Source organism: Musa acuminata, chromosome BXJ1-6, assembly GCF_036884655.1.
Source record: "Musa acuminata AAA Group cultivar baxijiao chromosome BXJ1-6, Cavendish_Baxijiao_AAA, whole genome shotgun sequence".
Classification (NCBI taxonomy): Eukaryota; Viridiplantae; Streptophyta; class Magnoliopsida; order Zingiberales; family Musaceae; genus Musa; species Musa acuminata.
Window position 1 is genome coordinate 11,610,001 of NC_088332.1, and position 20,450 is coordinate 11,630,450.

The 20,450-nt window shown below is 42.9% G+C and overlaps 4 protein-coding genes across 7 annotated transcripts; 1 reads left to right on the forward strand and 3 right to left on the reverse strand.

The window, feature by feature from the left end:
- Nucleotides 1–651: 651 nt before the first annotated feature.
- Nucleotides 652–3,392, reverse strand: LOC103988397 (uncharacterized). Its single transcript, XM_009406931.3, has one exon. The coding sequence runs from the start codon at nt 3,362–3,364 to the stop codon at nt 899–901; it is 2,466 nt and encodes an 821-aa protein (XP_009405206.2). The 5' UTR covers nt 3,365–3,392; the 3' UTR covers nt 652–898.
- A 513-nt stretch (nt 3,393–3,905) lies between these two features.
- On the reverse strand, nt 3,906–11,871 carry LOC135676271 (NADPH:adrenodoxin oxidoreductase, mitochondrial-like). Of its 4 annotated transcripts, none has more exons than XM_065187243.1 (14): nt 11,308–11,871; nt 11,007–11,141; nt 10,563–10,667; nt 9,275–9,373; nt 9,120–9,173; nt 8,570–8,686; nt 7,235–7,344; nt 7,064–7,137; nt 6,137–6,198; nt 5,509–5,704; nt 5,280–5,343; nt 5,077–5,144; nt 4,685–4,833; nt 3,906–4,353 (listed from the first exon to the last, which is right to left on the reverse strand). In XM_065187243.1, the coding sequence occupies exons 2-14, from the start codon at nt 11,133–11,135 to the stop codon at nt 4,120–4,122; spliced, it is 1,461 nt and encodes a 486-aa protein (XP_065043315.1). In that variant the 5' UTR covers nt 11,136–11,141; nt 11,308–11,871; the 3' UTR covers nt 3,906–4,119. The 4 variants fall into 4 exon arrangements, with proteins under 4 accessions (XP_065043315.1, XP_065043314.1, XP_065043313.1 ...); XM_065187242.1 differs by having other exon boundaries at nt 4,685–4,830; nt 9,275–9,388; XM_065187241.1 differs by having other exon boundaries at nt 9,275–9,388.
- A 151-nt stretch (nt 11,872–12,022) lies between these two features.
- On the forward strand, nt 12,023–14,610 carry LOC135676270 (cyclin-dependent kinase F-1-like). Its single transcript, XM_065187239.1, has 2 exons — nt 12,023–12,710; nt 13,319–14,610. The coding sequence occupies exons 1-2, from the start codon at nt 12,201–12,203 to the stop codon at nt 14,294–14,296; spliced, it is 1,488 nt and encodes a 495-aa protein (XP_065043311.1). The 5' UTR covers nt 12,023–12,200; the 3' UTR covers nt 14,297–14,610.
- Nucleotides 14,611–14,759: 149 nt separating this feature from the next.
- LOC135676269 (rho guanine nucleotide exchange factor 8-like) lies at nt 14,760–18,382 on the reverse strand. Its single transcript, XM_065187238.1, has 7 exons — nt 17,587–18,382; nt 17,240–17,356; nt 16,784–16,938; nt 16,565–16,639; nt 16,211–16,483; nt 15,401–15,721; nt 14,760–15,312 (listed from the first exon to the last, which is right to left on the reverse strand). The coding sequence occupies exons 1-7, from the start codon at nt 17,828–17,830 to the stop codon at nt 14,878–14,880; spliced, it is 1,620 nt and encodes a 539-aa protein (XP_065043310.1). The 5' UTR covers nt 17,831–18,382; the 3' UTR covers nt 14,760–14,877.
- Nucleotides 18,383–20,450: the final 2,068 nt, after the last annotated feature.

The following is a 20,450-nucleotide window of genomic DNA, read 5'->3' on the forward strand; positions in this document are numbered from 1 at the left end:
AAACTCCAAGGCACGATGACCACCGCGGAGATGTGGACGACGGAAAAAAGGCCGCCTGCCGATCATGATTCTGGACTGGGTGTGGAGGGAGTACAACCTCATTCTCGAGTTCATCGCGTCCATCAGCACCTATGGCTTCATGGGAGCCGTTTTTACTACAGATGGACGAGAACCAGTTTCCGACAGGCCACTTTGATGACCTCGAGTGTACCATACGGCGGAGCAAGAAAGCTGACCGGCAGTAGGAGGAGGTAATTAATTGGCAGCTAACGCCGCCGTGCAACAAGGAAAGCTCTCACCGCGACACACCGTGAAGGCGGAATTCTTCCTTGTGTCTCCAATTTGTTGACGCTTTCGATGTTGATGGGAACGAGAGGAAGCTAATAAATGCAAGACGATGCATGCACTTATCGAAGTAAATTAAGCACAAGAAAGCATATCTTTTGCTCCCATCGAGAAGAAGAGATGCCTGCATCGGTGACCAAAATAATGTGACACTATATCTTTTTACTGGATTCTGTTCGGTTTTATCTGGTCCGATCCAATTTGATCTTTCCTTCTTTCTTCTTTTGCACCTCTTCTTACGTGCTCTTTCTCTCTTCTTTCTTCATATGAATCATCAACCACATCCCAAAGGTCTTGAGAGATGAATAGAGTCTGCATTTGACTTGCTCCAGTAATCATAGTGCTCTCCCTTTCGGAAAAGATGGCATTGAAGGAAAGATCACACAGCATACATAAGAATAGGGCTAAGAAGTTCTCCCTTTCGGAAGAGAGTATTCTGTCTATTTGGTTTAATCTAAAACCCTAATTGCACACACTTCATATACTGAAATTACATATGAGCCTTTGACGGCCAGCTTATTAGGGACCTCATGGGAAGCACACAGCCACCACCCTACCGCTGCTGCACGTATATGATCACAGCAAACACAAATCCTTGACAAGGAGCGATTAGATCCCACATTGATGAATAGTAATTTCCATCGTCACTGGCGTAGATGTACGACGAACTGACATGAGGTACGTACCGATGAGCTCGATACAAATCGTATAGATGCGGCATTGCTCGAATGATTGTGATTCCGAGGTAGAAGAAGGCAGTTAGGGTGTTGCCTCTCGAGTTCCTGCAGATGTTGAGGATGATCTGAGGGAGCAAGAAGCCATCAACCACCAACCCGGCGTATGAGATCAGTTCTTCCCAGCCCTGCAGCTGGAGTAGCCAGATGAGAAGCCCCCCGGCAAAGTACAGAGGCAAACACACCATGAGTGCTGCCCTCTGCCGTTTGCTCTCCTCTGGTGATCTCAGAGACCATGCCACCTGAAGCAAGCTGAAGGACAGGAAGAACGCCACCGTGGACATGACCCTGACGATGGTCTCGTTAACCTCGATCCATCCCCCGCTCCGCAGGAGCACGTTCTGCCTCTTACGGGTCACGAACAGGGCTTCAAAGTTCAGCACGGAGGGGATCATGTAGCCGAGCACCAGGAGAACCAGCATGGCGATCGACATGGAGGGAAGGGCGTCCGGGTGCTTCTTGGAGTGGAGGATCTGAGACCGGATGCAGATGCATGACAAGGTGAGGGAGACCAAAGCCATGGCGATCTCGACATCCATCCTCCACATCGAATCGACTGCCTCCGACTCGTACATGTGATCGGATGAGACGTCAATCGGGTGGAAGAAGAGGGAGTCCCGCTTGTTCCTCGTGCTGCTTATGGTGCCGCTGATGTGCTCCCCGGCCTTGGGATCGAGAGGTCTCAGCTGGATCTTAATCAGGATCTCGCAGTCGATGGAATCTAGGAATCGACATCCTCGCATACAGAGGGTTCCACTCGCAGCATCGTAGATCCCTTCTGCAGCGATCTCTAAGAATTCATCGGAAGGAACAGAGTTGAATTTGTAGCTTATCGCATAGCTTACGTTCCTGATCGTGCTGTGGTGCTCGTCGTCCATCTCTACCAGATCAGCTGCAGATGCCGAGCTTTCTGCCGGCGCCATGGCAGTGTCACCGTCGCCATAATATGTGTCTCCGATCGACAACACCCTCGCCTGCCCCCACCCTCGCCTGCCGCCATCATCCTTCAAAGAGATCGAGAATTCCATGTCACCAGGAGATCTTCCATTCGGATATCTTCTCTTGCCCCGCGTAGCTCCACCGCTCGCTCTGCATGAGCTCCGGACAGAATCTATTGAAGTGTACTTATACTTGATTGGCCCAGGAATCGTGTTCATATGACTTCCCAGACTCTGGAACGAGATCGTGCTGAAATAGCCGACGTCGTTCGTGTTCTTGTTGCTCCAAATCCTGCCCACGACGTTGCTCCGACTCTGCAGCGTCATGACCGCTGGAACCCACAAGCTCAATCCAATCGTGCAATCACCAACAGAGTAATTGGCCTTTGAATTCCGCCCCTTAAGGATGCGGCAAGCTAAAAGGCAGAGCTGATTCCTACTGCGATCCCAGTAGCCTTCTCCGACCAAGGAAATCTCGGACGCTATGTTCTCGTATCTGCTGCTGACATTGGAGAATCCGATGGACAGATGCAACATCCCGTCCTGTTGACAGATCATGTTGAAGGCCATATATCTCGAGGAGAATCCAAGACTCCCACCTAATCTATATGTTCGACCATGCATGTGTGAATGGAGGAAATAACAAGTCGAAGCAGGCTCGAAGCCCAACGATTCCTCCTCGAATCTGCGAGGGGAACATGAACTGTTGGCTTGAGGGATCATGGTATAGTCGTACCCGTTCTGAGCGTAAGCTGAAAGCCAAATGGGATCGAAGTGGTTGGGACTGCCGGCGGGATCCCAGCTCTGCAGACTGCCGCTCACCAGGGAGGAAGTGATGTTGGATGTTTTGGGGAAATCGAGCTTTAGAACTGCAGAGAGATAGAGAGGCTCACCGAGGTGTTGGGGTTCAGGTTGGCGGAAACCACCATCGCCGACCATGCAAAGCTTGCCGGTTGATTCGGACCAGAAGCCGAAAGCGTTGAAGGTGAGGTAAGTTTGGATGGAGTCATGGAAGGATAAGGTCCCGGCGACTTGGTAGGTGCCGGGGGATCGCGTCTTGTGGAGGTAAGTGGAGTGGAACTGGAAGGAGGAAGAGCCATTGAAGCCGGAGTCCGACCGGAAGAGGTCTCCACCACCAGAGAAGTAGCCGTTTGATATGAAGATGGCGGAACCAAAACGGAGGCTGGTGGCCATGGATTGAGGGACGACGGAGCTGCAATGGTCGTCATAGGAAATCTCAGCTGCTGAAGAAGAGGAGAAGAGTGCGAGGAGGAGGATGATGAGGAAGAGTGGAATATGCAGGTAATAGGCAGAGGAAACGAAGGTAGGGAAGGTGATGAGAGCCATGGCAATCTTGCACAGAACACGAAGAAGAAAGCCAGTTGGCTGCCCATTATATTACAACCGACAGCCGTATTATGCTGACTACGAGTAGACAAATTTAATGCTCGTCAAATATATCCCTTTAAATTTAAATTAATTTTATATCTATCTTTAAGTTCGTTTAGATTAGTATCAATATTAATAAGAGGTGTGTGTATATATATATATATATATAGTAAGGATAAATAGTTCGAAATAAATAGTATTTAGAGATAGATATACTGTAATTTTCTGAACGCGTGAAGCGGGATTCCAGGATCTGGCGGTAGATCCATTGGATATAAAAAGTCTTTTTGCGTTGACTTGAAAGTCAATTTAAGGGGCTGAGAAAGTCGTCGTCGGTTGACAATTTACATGAGTGGAGGCTGCTTCATTGTTCACAACATGGGGCTTTGATTGGCATCTGTGCTTCTTTGAGTCTTCATTTCCTTTTTTATTTTTCGACAATGGAAATTGGGAAGGAAGCTTTTCGATGATTTTAGTATCTTGTGCAGAATAATAAAGCTTGAGCTGAACCAAACAAAGTTCTCCATTTCACCTTTGACAATCCATCTTGGAATTTCAAAGAACATTGAAACATGTTGTTCTGTGGCCTACAAATTTCTTAATTTGTTATTGAATGAATTCATTAACTTTGAACTCCTCGAAATTGAAACTTATTTTGAGCAACAGAAATAGCCCAGAAAAAATAATGTAGGAAAAGCTACACTTTCTGTTCATCATCCAAGTGCAGCTTTGAGGAGCTCGTCCCATGTTGTTAGCTTTTCTCTTGGCTTGTTTCTCAGTTGACCTTCCAACTTTTCCTTGGAGTCTATCTTCTCCCATCCACCGAATGGCACAAACCTGACATTCTTATCTTCCAGAGCTTGGAGGAGCCCTTGCCTGCCTGGTTTAGGTGATCCGGATGGTGACGCAATCAAACCGTTATCGATGTCTTCCAAAATGCTTGCAACCTGCAAATGTTAAACACCAAAATCAATCACCTTGACGAAGACACTAACGACCTGATCAAAATTTTCTTTATCAAGGTGGTGAAGATTCGCGCTCCCTAAGCCTTAAAAGACTTGCTATGATCTTGCCGTAAGCTTTAAACCACTTGGATAGATGAAGTCTGGAGGCAAGCTTGCTCATGTATATATAACTGATCTTACTTTTTACAGTACAAAACAATGTTCTATGCAGTTGTATGTGCAAAATGGTTGTTTCCGTCTTGATGTTAATTTTGTGACATATATTCCATGTTAAACACAGTCTACGAGTTATCCAAGGAAGACGTCAACTTACAGTTTCTTCAGCACAATAGAGGTTTGTTGCAACTATTCCTGTCGGCCCTCTTTTCAACCACCCAACAACATATAATCCTTGCTCTATGTTAACATTCTCGGGCTGGTCGCTGCTGAGCACTCTGCCTCTCACATTGGGTACTACACCTGCTGATGGCCATTGTTGGAAAAAACCCAAGTGATGTGTAAGGAAAGAAGTCTACTATAAACTAACTTAAAATAAAATGAAAAATTACAAAAACTACATCATTTGGACAAACTAAAAATAGTTGAAATTTTAATTCTGCATATTATTGCATATAGCTAACCCTTCAGGTTTTAGCTTTTAGTTGTACTAATGAAACTTGTAAAATCCACCAGAAGTAATGCTGCCAAAGGGCCTTGAGAACCAACCTCTGTATTTATCAAAAGGCAATCCATCAACCGGCACAGATTTGTAACCAATGCTCTTCAATACCAAACTAAAACATGTAGAGTTCAAATTAGATGGTGAAGCTGATGCAGAGGAACACAAGCTCTCATGGTCTCATTGAACTGTAAAATTCACGATCTCCAAATCCAAATGGCAGCATACCAGAGGAAATTGGAGTACATACCCACAATTGAGGTCTTCAAACTGTCCAGTTCCAATCGCGACCTGTTTTCCAGAAAGACCATTTGCTGTGCAAATGACAAATGTCATGTCATAGGTTACACAGAAAGACATGTGGCTGAAGCAATTTTATATTTAAACAGATCATGAAATCTTGCATGTAAGAGTAAATTGGAAGAATTAAGCACAGTGGCCCTGCCCTTTTAAAGAGCATGTTGCTCTCCAGATCTAACCTTTCAGACAAGTCTTTTCAAGTCGTACACCTCCAACTCTGGACTGATCCTCTGAAGGCAAGAATTTGTCGGGTTTCCTGAAGAATATAAAATGAAGTTCTCGCTGGCCAGCAAAATCATGTCCCTGATGGGAAGTAGCTGATTTACATAGCAAATCGTAGACTCGTCTCTGTATTCTACTAGCCTTTAGTTCTTCCTGTAATTAGAAAAAGAGAGAAAAAGCCTCAAGTTCTTTTATATTATATTTTTGAAGCATAAGCAGTAAGTAAACCTAAAAAAACGCTATAAATATATGTAGATATTATGAAAATTGATAGTAAAACAAATTCCAAAGCCAGCAGTTACTGAAGGGGAATGCCCTTAAAGATAGTGCATTGTGAACTTGCAAATCAAACAAAACTGAGTTGACAAGTCATCTAGTAAATAATATAACTTTACTTCAAATGCAAGTAGAATAATCAAACTACTTTAGATCTGGAGTGCAAATTAGCAAGTAATATTTATTTCAATGTAATGATGTAATACTTCAAAGTGGGAAATCATTGTCAAATGACAGGACATGTAAAAGCAAGTGAATCTCAAACAAACAAAATATAGTTTTAGTGATTGTACTGCAGTTGATGCATACTTCATCAGCAGGAGATATAACTAGATCAGCTTCCCGAATGTGAACTTGCAGATTTTTCATGCCTGCACAAGTCATTCCAAAATAGAGAGAAAATACAATACCATAAAGGCCAATATGAAGGACTCAACAGTCTTAAATCATAACTTCCATAAGAAATTAGCCAGACTAGGCTGTGGTAAGTGACAGCTATACATATGAACAGGAATAAAATAGCTTGTGCATGTGTCTCAGATATTGTTGTTAAACCCCTATTCTCAATCACTTTTAACCTGTCACAGCTTTTCTCTAAACAGCTTGAGATACTGAATCTTGATCATTTTCATTTTTTATTAATATTTTTATATCTACATAGATGGTAATGTTAAAGAATTCTTCTTGCAGCCATCAAAATAATTAAATTTCATATGAAAAGGATACGCAAAAACAATCACTAGAAGCATAATAAGTAGCCATTGCTAAAACATATCCCTACAGAAGTGAAATCCCATAGTTATCCAGCAAACTCTTTGTTGCTTGGAGCATGATTTTAGATATCAATATTCAATGATATCGATACACATACTGACCAAGGATCATACCAGACAATGTAGCTCAATATCGGTCGCTATTCTTTTTTCATTATAACTCAGCAGTATAGATCAGTATACCACCAGTTTACCAATATTGTACCCATCTAACAAGTTGTCGAAATCAGTATTGGGTCAGTATTTACAATTTGGGCTTCGAAAATTGAATTCTTTCATAGTCATACTTGCACGGTTGGAAATTGCATGTATAAAGGAACATAAGCCTTTGACGACTAATGCAAATTTGGTTTTACAAGTAAATAAGTATGCAGTTCCCATTTTTTTAATGATGAAATACACAGTGATATGTGCTGTGGTCAAGTTATCATCATGCATATCTGTCCTGCAAAACAAATCATACCAAGAATTTCACGCAGTTCCTTTGCTGTGCAAGCTGCCTGTGCTGGGCCTCGTCTTCCAACCAAGTAAACCTTTCTTTAGCAGTAAGGGATAATATGAATCAAAATTGTGTCAAAACTGCAAGGTAAACATTACTGTGGGCACTAATTAACTTGTTTGGCCAAGCAAAAACCTTATGGTGCTTTCCTGAAGAGAAACTAAAGCATGTTCAGCAATATCTGTTGTCTGCAACTCGCTCATAGGTCGCAAAAGAATACGTGCAACATCAAGAGCCACATTACCCTGAAAGCATCATCATTTGAAAATTAATGGAATTGCTATTATCATAGAGTCATCCATGATGAAATGCAAACTAATTTCAAAATTAGTTTTCAAATGCAAAAACAAGTTCAATTACCTTCACTTAAAATTGACAAATAACTAATATTCTCAGCATGTCAAGAGATTGTCAAACTTCATTGCTTAGTATACGCATGTCAATCTTCTCTTGAGTATATACTCACAGAACAGATGCTTAAGAAACCAATTTAAAAATTACAGCTACAGGTGCAACATGGCTCATTATTGACATAACCGCTGACAATGAAAAGAAAAGTCAAGCAAAAAAAGTAAAATTAAAGAAGGTCAGATAGTCTAATAGTTTAAAGCAGGCAGAGTATCTAAAATGTGCTTCACAGAAGCCACAGGAAATGGAAATAACTAAAGCAGCATGACAAGTGAAAGAGGGAAGATACTATGATGAGGTTGGAAAAAAATAGACTTAGGACTAAAAGCCAGGATCGGAGTATTAAAAGGGAAGCAAGAGTAAGGATCACAATTTCAAACCTGAACCACAGTGCACCAACTTGATTTGACTCGGTCAGGTCAGGTTTCAACAACTTTGATTAGGGAATAAGACAGGGGCAAGATATGATTATAAAAAAAATGATTGAGACCAGGGTAGAGATGGCATCACTTATTTCTGGCTCAAAATTTGCCTACCCCATCCCAGCTTGCCAAATGCAGCAAAACAACCAGCCTCACCAATTTGAAATAAGTAAAATCCCTAATCATCTTGCAAATATAATGCCAATAGTATGTGTACTCCCACATACTTCAAATTGTTTGGAATAGGAAAAAAGGAACACCACTCTCTTGTAGATTGGGGAAGGTATTGTATCCATGGAAAGAAAGAGATTCAAATGAAAGATGCTTAGTAACCATACAAGAATCTTAAAGATTAGTATGTATCAGATGGGATGTATGGTACACCTTGATACACAGCTGAAAAAAATATTAAAAATTGTTTAAAATGCCAGCATTTATCAGTGAGCTTCACACAACAGATTGTCAAAACCCTGTAATACCAGTATTTAATTTCATGCTCTACATGAAAATAATGCGCTAGTATGTAGTCAAGCAAAACATCTACAGAATTAATAGTTTTGTTCAATTATTCCATCTTCAACTTCTAAACAAATATTTTTGATATGCTACAGCAACTTGCAAATAAATTTCACCAAGGTACCTGGCCAAGTACTACAGCTGTATCAGTACACTTCAAATCAGGTGCCATGTAACGGCAGTCAGGATGTCCATTGTACCACCACACAAACTCTCTTGCCGAGTATATCTCTTTCAAATTCTAGAGCAGAAAAGGACGAAAATGAGAATAACATATGTATCTCCCAAAACTTGAACTGGAACGGTCATTTTATTTTGCTATGTATAAGTATATGCCTCTTCGTCAATTAGAATTTGTGTTGCAACAAGGAGATTGAGTAAACACCTTAGTTTAATTTAACATGTAAACACCTACTATATCATTGTCCCAGTTGGTTGTCAATGAGTATTTAATGCAACGTTGTCAGGCAATTTTGATCATCTGGGTGTTCCATTCTTCTATGAAACATCTACTAATAGTTTCCAAATGCATCAAGAGTCTGCATCATGTTGCATATCTATTAAAACCAAATGATAATTGAGTAACATGAAAACATAAAAACATGACTTTTTTTTAGTTTCTAGATTATAAGAAGGAACTCAACCAAAAGATTGTGTAACTTAAAACAACTTACTTCCCCTGGGACACCAAGAGATCTGTCACTTTCAGCACCATAAGCAACAACAACCTGATCGTGGAATGTACAAAGTTTTAACTAAAGGCTGAAATGGATGAAACATGAGGGCAGCAAATAATCTACTACTGCCAATTGTCACTTTTAAAACTTACCACATCATACATATCACGGAGTTCAGACAAAGAAACATCAGATCCTAGTGATACATTCCCGAAGAATGAGCACCTCTCATTTGAAGCAACCCGAGAGAACTGGTTAACAACAATCTGTGACCAAGTTTCTAGCGAACTAAGTTCAAAAAGAAATATCATAAACAACACAAGATGACATCTGTAGATGACTAGAGCAGGTAGCGACTTGAATATAAAAAGCTTATTAAATTATTTGAATTGATCTACCGAATGTATTCAGAAAAGAGTTTTAACAAGATGAAAAGGCTGGTTAAGAGCTGTGCACGTCCTTCTGCGTATTTTCAGTTATAAGAAATCATGTAGATTAGATTATTTGATTTAAATCATATTATTGAATAAAATGATAAGAAAGCCAAATCGGTTCAGCAGGCAGATTTCAGTACTTTGTCTACCTGGAAGCCTCCATATGGTTGGTTTATGTCATTTTGAACTCATTCTTGCTACACAACACATTTTAATCCATGTCCAACACAAATAAAAGGTATGAGAGCATCCTCAGGTACAATTACTTTAAGGGTTAGTGATGTGTGTAGACAAGGCATAGATGTTAATGGCTGACCCTGCCTGCAATAACCTGACTGAACCCAACCTGACCTCAAAGCTGGACCCAGGCTAAGTTGCCTGCACTCTAGGACAGGTTGGGTCAAGCTATGGGCAAGCACCACAAATCCAAGGTTTGGCCTGGGTTAACCTCCAACTAGACCCAACCCAACCAAGTAGCAGCCCCACCAAGAATGCTTTTATGAATCTCCCTACTTCACACTAGCAAATCCATTACCGAAAACCTAAGGATGAATAAATGCTCTACAACAATACCCTTTTTTTTAACTAAATGTCACGAGACTTGTAAGTTCTGATCTGCACAAAAGGTGAAACATCTGGCCACGGTCTTGGATTGAGGCTCGGTGAAACATAGGCTTGTCTGTGAGATACAGATTTCATGTCCTGCCATAGGATGATGATGATAGCATGGTCTATCTCATTCACTATTAGACACCAAAAAATGGCTGTCGTCCAGGGGCAGGCTGCCAAACCAACTATACCACTTACATGCAGTAGTAATGAGTTCATTTAAGTTAGATACTTAAGATGTGAACTGCACAAAGATGAACTTAAACACTTATCTGATGTATATGAATAAAACAGATCGTTTCACTGGGAATGAAACCTCAATTTTAGTTGATGCCTTTGTCAAGATAACGATAACTCAAGATTCAAATAGATATTAGTCGTGTGAACTAAGGCATGCCTTTGTTTCAGGATGATCTGGTGCCACTCCCGAGCGAACTAATCCAAACGGTGTTGGCAACCGGTCAAGAATATCAACTTCTGCTCTTTCATGTGCCTTCAACATCTGCAATATTAAAAATCACAATAATGATAATCATCATACACCCAAAAACTGCAAAGATTCAAATGAATCAAGAACCTCATCTATGTAGAAATGTCTACTAATGAGAAATTTTAAATGAATGTAAAATTGCTTCATATTCTCAACGAGCTCTTAACAAAACAAAAAGGTGAGAAACGGGTGAAATTCCAGAAAGAATCCAATGTTTTGCCAAGATTAGACAACAATTTCCATATCATTTAAAGTAAAAAAAAATCTTTTCATCAAGCTACAATAACTGGATAGCAGGATTTTTTTACAGTTTAAATTACAAAGCAAATGAAGAAAAGGAACTGTAGGCACCTTCTCAGCAGTGTAAAAACCAGCAGGGCCGCTGCCAATGACGCAGACACGAAGAGATTTATCATTCAAAGAGAAAAAACCTCTCGAGGTCAGTGTCTTCCACCCACGGAAAAGCAATCCACCCTTCATTCTCTTCTGTTGTCGCCCAAAAAAGATATCGATCGATTCATAATTTTGTCTTGATTTCGTTTTTAAAAAGATTGTAAAAAATCTTGCTAGAATCCTGGTCTATACTCCGCAAAGTGAACGGAAGAGTACATGATAGGAAAGGATTAACTAGGAAAGAGGCTTACAGCCTTACCTTCTTCCAACAATCAGAGACCGTGAAGGGCGGGCGCGGGGTCGGATGTCGGGTGTACAAGGCTCAAGAATCTGGAGCCGCAAAGGGGGCTGCAAGGCGCAGAGCTGAGAGGGAACGCCTCGTAAGAGTACCGTCCAGGGCACAGCGAAGGGTATACAAGATGATGGCACTGCGAAGTCGAAGACTGCAATGGAGGGAGAGTGGGCCACGATGAGGCGGCGAGGCAAGGGCGTGTTCGTTGGCCCGGTGGAGGAGGACGAGGGGCAGAGTCGCTGATTCGAGTCGAGCAGAAGAATCGAGAGGTAAATAGGGAACAGCCAAAGACAGAAACGCCCTCCCGCGGAGTCCGTATTAAACTAGAACTGGAGACCAAATCTGATTAGAAATCGGGGTTTGTTGATCTTTGTCGATGACGCGAACTGCCACCCTTTTGACTTGTAGTCAGGATCAACCGGGGGCGACGCAGGAGGAGAGGCCCAAAGGACGAGGGAGGGGGGTTGTCGGGGAGACTCGGGGGGCGGGTGGGGGAAGGGAAGAACAGCGAAGGAGGAGAAAGAGGGAGAATGGCAGAGAGACGGTAGGAGAGACCGGAAGGGGGGAGACTCACCGCCGACGGCCTTTACACGCGGAGGATCACGGAGCCGATCGACACATGGAGTCCGGTTTCACGGATCTGAGTGAATTGGTTCGACCGAATCAATTCTCTCGATCAACACGCTCGATTTAAGCTCGATGTCGGTTCCATCTGAGTTCAGAAAAATAATTTGCTTATTATTATTTATGAAAAGTACGAAGGTCGTACTTCTTTTTACCGATCGCATCCACTTCGGGTGACCTCCGCGCCGTCCTCGACCAGAAACCCTCGTTGGCTGCAACCCTCGATCTCGATCGTCATGGATTCTTCCCCTCCGCTGCCGATGCCGGTGCGGACTTCGTCCCGGAGCTGGAGCATCTACGGCCGCGGCGAGATCGCCCAGCGGTACGAGATCCTCGGTCGGATCGGCTCCGGCGCCTACGCGGACGTCTACCGCGGCCGTCGCCGCTCCGACGGCCTCATCGTCGCCCTCAAGGAGATACACGACTACCGGAGCTCCTTCCGCGAGATCGAGGCCCTGCAGGCCCTCCGCGGCTCCCCCAACGTGGTCGAGCTCATCGAGTACTTCTGGCACGAGGACGAGGACGCCGTGCTTGTGCTGGAGTTCCTCCCCGCTGACCTAGCCGCCGTCATCCGGGAGGCGAAGAGGAGCGGGGGGATCGCCATCGGCGAGGTGAAGCAGTGGATGGTCCAGATTTTGAGGGGGGTCGAGGCATGCCACAGGAGCTCGGTGGTGCATCGCGACCTCAAGCCGTCAAACTTGTTGATCGCGGCCGATGGGGTTCTCAAGCTGGCAGATTTCGGCCAGGTATCTGTTCGATAGATCTCCATAAAGCTTTCATCTTCTTGCTTCATTTTTCAGAATAGTACTACAGTATTCCAGACTAAGATTAGGTCAGATCGATCAGGTCAACCGAGGGCAAACCATGGCCATGAAGATGATATGAGCGAAGAACAAAGATGTGCTCATAGTCTTTGTGACTTGGTTAACATATGATAGGTTCTTAGCTAACATAACAACAAGGGGCACTTCTTATGTTTATATGAATAACAAATATACTATTTGTATTATGAGATATTCAAATTGTAACAAAGGCATCATAAGTGATTTTATCTTCAGGAAAGGATTATATTGAGGGTTAAAATCCTTCTTTTTTCACGAATTATGACAGACCTACAATTTTTATAAAAGAAACCTTTCGATTGCATTCTAGTAGGTGATAACATTGTTTTTTGCTTGTGAATATAGTGGGGATGAACTGTGGTTAGTTAGATGGAGGCACGTATTAGATGAACTCCTCCTTTGCTTTTCGCTTGTGGATATTTTTATATTCACGATCTACAGTCGTCATTAATCATTAAATTGACAAACTGTTTTTTCTATCAGAGATTGTTGAATCTGTTTATCCTTTGCAGTCGAGGATGCTTCAGGAGAATAGATTGATATCGATTGACAGTAGTCCACATGAACAATTTTCAGAGAATGAGACATGGGTTCAACGACTGCCTACAGTTCAACATGAGGGGAATACGTCATTGCCAGATGAATCTGGTGTCCAGGATGTTCAAGAGCATAGATCCGATCAACAGAATGCACAAGGCCTCCGGCAGGTCAACGAAGATGACTATCTGAAGGAGTTGTATGGTCTGAAGGCAAAGAATACGACATATGATAGTGATAAGGAGATGAGTTTGCAAGATGGTGACACGTCTTGCCTGGCCACCTGTAGTACGGGTGACATTGAGGTTGATCCCTTCAAGGGCTCTTATTATTCTTACGAGGCACAGGAAGATGAAGTAGATGAATCTGGTGCTCTGACTTCATGTGTTGGGACAAGGTGGTTTCGAGCACCTGAACTACTCTATGGATCGATGAGTTATGGAAAAGAGATTGACCTCTGGTCGCTAGGCTGCATTTTTGCAGAACTTGTCAGTTTAGATCCTCTATTTCCAGGGACATCAGATTTGGATCAACTGGGTAGGATCATCACTGTCTTGGGCAATTTAACCGAAGAAACCTGGCCGGGTTGCTCAAACTTGCCTGATTATAACAAGATCTCCTTCAGCAAGGTTGAAAATCCTACTGGCCTGGAAGCATGCCTTCCCAACAGATGTGCTGCTGAAGTTGGTCTTGTGAAGAGGCTGCTGTGCTACGATCCTGCTTCTCGGGCTACTGCAGCTGAGCTGCTCCACGATCGCTACTTTGCTGAAGAACCTCTGCCCGTGCCTCCGAGTGAGTTGAAAATCCCTTCTAATAAAGAAGAGCACAATGAGAGCTCTCCAGAGGCATGGGCTGATTACAGGGACATGGATTCAGATTCTGACCCTGATGAAATTGGCAACATAAATGTGTCTACTACAGAGAAAGGTTTTTCTATTAGGTTCTCAGAGTAAGTCTCCAGACACGACGGGCCCTTGCCATTTCATACTTACGATGAATTTTCTTGGCAGATTGTTGATGCACTATAGGCATGGCATTAAAAAAAGTGCGAGGGGGAAGGTTCATTTTGTGATGTGATGCTAGCATTGTTTTCATTGTCACTATCGTTGGAACAGTTGAAGCCATTATTTGGTTTGTATTATTGAATCCTTTTCCATCATGTGTGGATTCAAAATGATGAAAACATCAGGTGTATACGATTTAGCTGAACGTGAATAATTGGGACATGTGATGAAGTGATTCAAAACACATCACAAAGTATTTCTCATCTTCATTGTTTTTCATCATTCTACAATTCCCCTTTAGAACAAGTTGATGATGTTGGAAGCGGACTACTGAGCATTTCATGTAATTGAGATAAGCTGAGTATGGAACATGAGAGTTGCTGTTACCATCTACAAAAAAGGGTTGAAAGATCAACTCACCAGTTGGAGCTATCAAGGATCTAGAATGCTTTTGAACTATTTACACTTGATTCCAAGTTGCCTCCGTTGCTACCAATGTCGGTATCCTCTCTTGTACTTGGTGAGGGTCTTTAATGACGAGCCGTTGGGCTTCTCAAGCATCGTAAGTTCTCGAGTTTTTCGATATATGAAAATTTCTTTGTCGTAACAACATCAGGAGGCTTCTTCATCTTCTTCATGTCTTGTGAGCTGAACGTGTCTTCTTCTAAGCTCCCTGGATTCTTCATTTCTGTCTCAGACTCTGGATCGAAATGCCAACCCATGAAATCTGATAGTGTCATTGAACTAGGTGCCTCCTTCAACTTCTCCATCTCTTCTTCGGGGTTCAGTTTCTTCACTGCTCCTAGGTCGGAGTCTGTCAATAATTGCCTTCTACTTGAATCTTTGAGGGATGGATCTTGAGTGAGAGAATCAGCATAAAGTACATCTTCGATCTGTGACATCACGGTGAAAGCCAAGCTCTCTAAAATCCTTGAGTAGCTTTCCAAAATAGATTGTCCAACATCCTTCAGAAAGAACAAAGATATTTTCTAGATTATGTAAGTTGTTTACTAAGTGGAAAATGATGGACTTGTTATAATTTTGGTTACTTACTTTGCTGTATTGGATTTTGCTTGTGTCAAGAGCTGATTGCGGAATGCCTGGGAACCGCAGCTTGAGAAGGTGTAAGATGGTCTCAGCTCTCTCTTCAAACTGCTCCCTCTTCTCCATGCTGACTGCTGAGCCCCAGGATGATTTTGTGTCCTTGTTGTGCATCTTTCGTATCCAAATGATAATGGATGCCTCGATTCGGTTTTTAAGGTCGAGGACCTTGTGCTCCGTTGACAAGTCCATCGATTCAAGGAATTCTTCAGGGTCGAAGCCATCATCGGTTATGCTCCGGTAAATTGAATCCCCAAGGCTTGCTCTTCCATTCTGCAATGCATTTGGAAACACCCAACTCAATATCATCTCATATATTGGAATGTCAAGTGACAGAACAATGAACAATCTTCAAATCTGTGCTGTTATGCAGAAGGCCATATAACTGAAGTGACAACAGTGATATTCCTGTTCAGTGTTGAATGATTGAGACATTAAGCACAAAAATTTGAGGTAAGGAACTTAAGTTCATTAGTATGTCGTCATTTGTCTTTGATACTTTCATATAGCCACAATTGTATTAACTTTCATTTTACGTATCTTAAACGCTGATGAACATCAAATACAGCCAAAAAAAAAAAACTATCATAAATTTGCAAATCATTTAGCAAACCTGAAGAATCTATTCATGAACAGGTGCTGCATACAAACTGAAATATAATGAACTTGTAGGGGATTTAAACCAAGTCTTACCTTTGGTAGGGATTCAATGTAAGCCTGAAATATACTGAACTTGTAGGAGATTTAAACCAAGTCTTTTACCTTTGGGAGGGATTCAATGTAAGCCTCAGGGATTTCCATTTCCATTAGAACCTGAGCATTTATTGCCATTGCTGCCTTGAGAACTTGGTTGATAGATTCTTTCTGAAACTGCAGCCATTTTCTGGAAACTTCAGAGAGTCCATTCGAAGGGACTTTCACAATCGGAAGCCACCATTTGTCTTCATTTCTCTTTGCGTTAGATTTCTCCGACTCATCGGCATCTTTCGATACGTACCAAAACTCGTTCTGGTCTTTGAAGTTGTCAAGATAACCCTGAAAGGATTATACCAACACAAAAAAATGTCTAGAAATTTGGACCAAAATGTAGTCAAGCGAATGGCTCGGCAGTCTTACAATGAGCATTGCATCAAGCTTTCCCAGTGCAGGGATGTTCATGAGAAGGTCTTTGCGTTGCTTAGTTATCATAATCTATACCATTAGAAAAGAAATAAGAATTCAATTATCTGAAGATTTGAGACAAATTTTGTTCACATGAAGCATAGATAAATGCAAAGATTTCAGAAAAATAAGCTAACTAAAATAAACTAAAAGCGAACTTTTTTTTAGTATCACCTCCATGTTGGATCCATCCTTTGATGTCTGTTGAGAAGGAACAAATTCCACAATATGATCAGTGACAGATAAAAGCCAATCAATTTCTTTCCTCCATCTCGCTTTCCTTTCAGCAGGCATGGGTTCCAGACGCCGCTGCTCGCTAAATACAGAAGCTACATATATCAAGAAACAAGAAATCAGAAAGGGTCGATAGATTCTTCATTGGGCTAGAAATCATTGAGATGTTGTTTAACTGATCTAGATTCCCTCGAAATCACTAGAGCAGTAGCAAGAATCCTTGTCGAACCAAACAATGGATTAACATTCTTTCTAAAGAGATTAATAGTACTACGACGAACGAATTCGGTACTGATTCATCGGACGGTAACTCTGTAAAACAAATTTCATTGCTTGCTTTATGTTTAGAAATGCAATATCCAATGAGTATTGAGAAATCAGGGATGTGGAAGATACCGGCAAGATTGGTGATGGCATTGGACAGAGCAAGAGCTGATGAAACTCCCTTTCCGCCACCGGACATATCTTCTCCCAAAAGCAGCTTTGAAAACTTCTCCTTCATTAGGTCCATATCTGCACCGAAGACACATCAGAACAGAAAGAAATAACTTAAAAGAGGAAACACAAGAATCTAATTACGAGCTATTTTGACTACATTTCAAATTGTTCTTTGGATAATCATCTCAAGATTGATTGATTCCTTGACAGCTCTCAATTAAACCAGCAATCTAAATTATTTCATTTCATATTTTCTGGAGATGGCGAAGAATATCTTCATCTGGGTATGATGATATCGATCACACCTGAAGGCGGCCCGTCTCGGCAGCCACCTTCCCTACTCAGGCGAGACTTGGGGATTTTCTGCTGCCCTTCAAGCGAGCGGCCGGGTCTCCCTCCCTGGCTAATATTTCCCTGAGCTGCCGAATCATTCCCACCTGCGATCTCCATGACCAGGCTGTGCGCCTGACGCCCGGAGGCGTCTCCAATCTCGTTGCCTTGCTCCGCCGGCCTGTTAAGGCTGTGCCCCCGCTTGAGAAACCGAACCATCACACGACCCAGCGCTCCAAACTTCGACCTTAGGCTTCCAACGGGCGGAGAACGAAATTAAGGAAAGAGCGATGGTAAAACACCAAACGGAGATCGAAGTAGAAGGGTTGGACGTCGAAGGGGTGCCAAAGGTAAGAGCTTGAACGGTCGGGGAACGGGGGGAACAGATGAAAGTGCACCTCTTCGTCTTTGTCTCCTGTGAAGAGGACAGATGCAAGCGGCAAGAGAAATGTGAGAGCTTAACCGTTAGGAAATGGTGCTCAGGGTGGATGAGGAGGAGAGAGTGAGCGATAGGGAGGGGTCGGATGGTTTCTTCAGCTCCGGCTTCTTGTTATGGGTTGGTAGCAGGGGAGGACGGGGGGTGGGGCTTTCCGCTTCCTTCTTTCGAGGGCCGATCCAAACGTGTCGGTTTTGGAGTGGTGGAGGGGGATGCAAAGTTGAAATAAATGGGAGGGAACGAAGGGCGGTGGTGCGTCCGCTTCGTCAGATGCCTGCCTGAAGGAGGGCGGAGAAGTGCCAGGTGCCCGGGAAATGCGCATGATGATCCCCCTCCTTCAAATCACATACGCAGCTCCAATTAGTATCTCTCTTATTTATGATTATTACTAAAATTAAAAAAAAATAAAGAAAGTGAACACGGTTATTCAGATCATAGTGTAAATTACCAATCTCATCCATTGGCTGGATGATGAAAGGAAAAATGTTTAAGCAATTGGACCAAAAACATCAGATCAAAAATGTTTAATTGCCTGGCCAATGAAGATCTCTATTGGGTGAATTCAACTATAAAAAAAATCAAATTAAGAGAACCAATCGATCACCCAGTCCTCGCCCAACCAAAAGCCCGAATCATCTAACCAATCAACTGAAAATTATCAAAACCCCCCATTTCCTCCCCCTCAATCTCCATCAAGAAACGATCAAGATCCGCACTGAACCATAAGCTCGAAACCCTAATCAAGAACGGCCGCTCCGAAACGGAACCGCAGAGATCAATCCCCGATTCCATCAAGAGGCCATCCAAATTCGCACAGCGATCGAGCTCAAACGGTATCCCTAATCGAGAGCGACCCCGCCGAAACGAAACCACGGAGATCACAAAGGATAAGACAAAGCCAAGAATTCATCTCCCCGATGGAACAGAAGCGATACGAAGCCGAAGACTCGATGAAGCCATACCCCACACCTCCTCGTTCCACGATCCCCGATTTCCTTCCGTACGGAAACTAAGATTCAGCAATCTCCATCGAGGAGCGATCAAAATCCTCACCGACCTCACGGAAAACCTGATCAAGAACGGCCGCTCCGAAGCCAAATACTCACCTCTCCGACGGAACAGAAGCGGTAAGAATCCGACGACTCGATGGAGCGACGACGCACCTGCGTCAGATCCCCACCAGCTTCCTCTCTTCAGTTCTCGTAATGGTGTTATCCTTCCGGGTTGTTCCGTTCCTTAACAAGCGAGCGGTTTCGACCGAACCCCGGGAGATCGGAGGGACTAGATTCAGAGAGAGGAACACGGGACAAGATCTCCTCCGTCGATTTAGAGGAGTCTCTCGTACCCGCTTCCGCGATTTTGAATCTCAACGGTCGTCCACCGGGTATCGCCGGTCAAGTCATGGGCGGTCCACCGGCTTCTGGTTTGTACGTGTACCGACTCGGCTACCTTCCTTGTTGAATGACTAACCAACCGGGCCCCAGCGGGACCCACGGCCACGAGTCGGCGACCGACAGCGGGTACTCGGAGGACCGGGTAGGAAAGTACCGGGTAATCTTGATCAATCCAGACTTACTGTCCGACCCAGCAAGTGAACGGTCGTGATGAAGCCGCACTGATACCATCGTGGCATGGTGATTTATTTGTCCAATATTAACATATATATATATATATATATATATACATATTAGGCAAATTCGGAGAAATAAGAAAAAAATCCGTCTTTTATTTTCTAAGAAATGATATTTCTTTTTACATCTATACGACTGTCTCATCATACCGTCGTGATCTTGACGAGTTTCTATCTCTTTAGTTTCGTCTTATTGATTGGGTTGTGATCTTCGTCTGTTTTCATCCTCATCCATTGTTGTTGAAGTATCGCTATGGTCATCAATAATATTTGGCTTGATTGGATAAATCTTTAGGTTTTCTGAGCTATCAGTAATCATTTTGTTTGGTTGCTAGTATCAACCAAAGTCAACAGTTCAGATGCATGTTGGAGGGAGATGCTGAAGAGTAATGCTTGAGCTCACAGTGGTGACAAGCTATGACATGATCAATCTTGGAGGAGGTCAGATAAGAAAGTTGAATCTTGATTTGGCATATTGTAGAACAGGTTATGTGCTCTCTCACTGTTCTCTGACAACTCAAAGTTCCTTCCTTGTGAGACACCTAAAGAGGGAGAGAGGGGAAGTTTGGTTCCTCATGAATGGTTTCACATGCAAAATGTGAGATGTCAGGTAGTGTGGCATGGGATGCTTGTGATCAAGTTTAGGCATCAACTCACATGTTTGCTTTACTTGAAAGGGCCTTCTCCAATCTCATGATCAAGGTGACCTCAATAACTTGGTGGAACAGTCCTTTGGAGATGAACCTAATCATTGATTGCTAGCAGCAATCTAT

Excerpts from the sequence above, each read along its gene's own strand:
- LOC135676269 (XM_065187238.1), bottom strand. The coding sequence starts at position 17,830 with ATGGTTCGGTTTCTCAAGCGGGGGCACAGCCTTAACAGGCCGGCGGAG. Across the intron at positions 16,640-16,783 it reads AGGATGGATCCAACATGGAG|ATTATGATAACTAAGCAACG; the intron begins GTGATACTAAAA and ends CTAATGGTATAG. Across the intron at positions 16,484-16,564 it reads AGCTTGATGCAATGCTCATT|GGTTATCTTGACAACTTCAA; the intron begins GTAAGACTGCCG and ends TAATCCTTTCAG.
- LOC103988397 (XM_009406931.3), bottom strand. The coding sequence starts at position 3,364 with ATGGCTCTCATCACCTTCCCTACCTTCGTTTCCTCTGCCTATTACCTG.
- LOC135676270 (XM_065187239.1), top strand. The coding sequence starts at position 12,201 with ATGGATTCTTCCCCTCCGCTGCCGATGCCGGTGCGGACTTCGTCCCGG. Across the intron at positions 12,711-13,318 it reads AGCTGGCAGATTTCGGCCAG|TCGAGGATGCTTCAGGAGAA; the intron begins GTATCTGTTCGA and ends TATCCTTTGCAG.
- LOC135676271 (XM_065187241.1), bottom strand. The coding sequence starts at position 11,135 with ATGAAGGGTGGATTGCTTTTCCGTGGGTGGAAGACACTGACCTCGAGA. Across the intron at positions 8,687-9,119 it reads CTCTTGGTGTCCCAGGGGAA|AATTTGAAAGAGATATACTC; the intron begins GTAAGTTGTTTT and ends TTTCTGCTCTAG. Across the intron at positions 5,344-5,508 it reads TGAAAAGACTTGTCTGAAAG|CAAATGGTCTTTCTGGAAAA; the intron begins GTTAGATCTGGA and ends TCATTTGCACAG.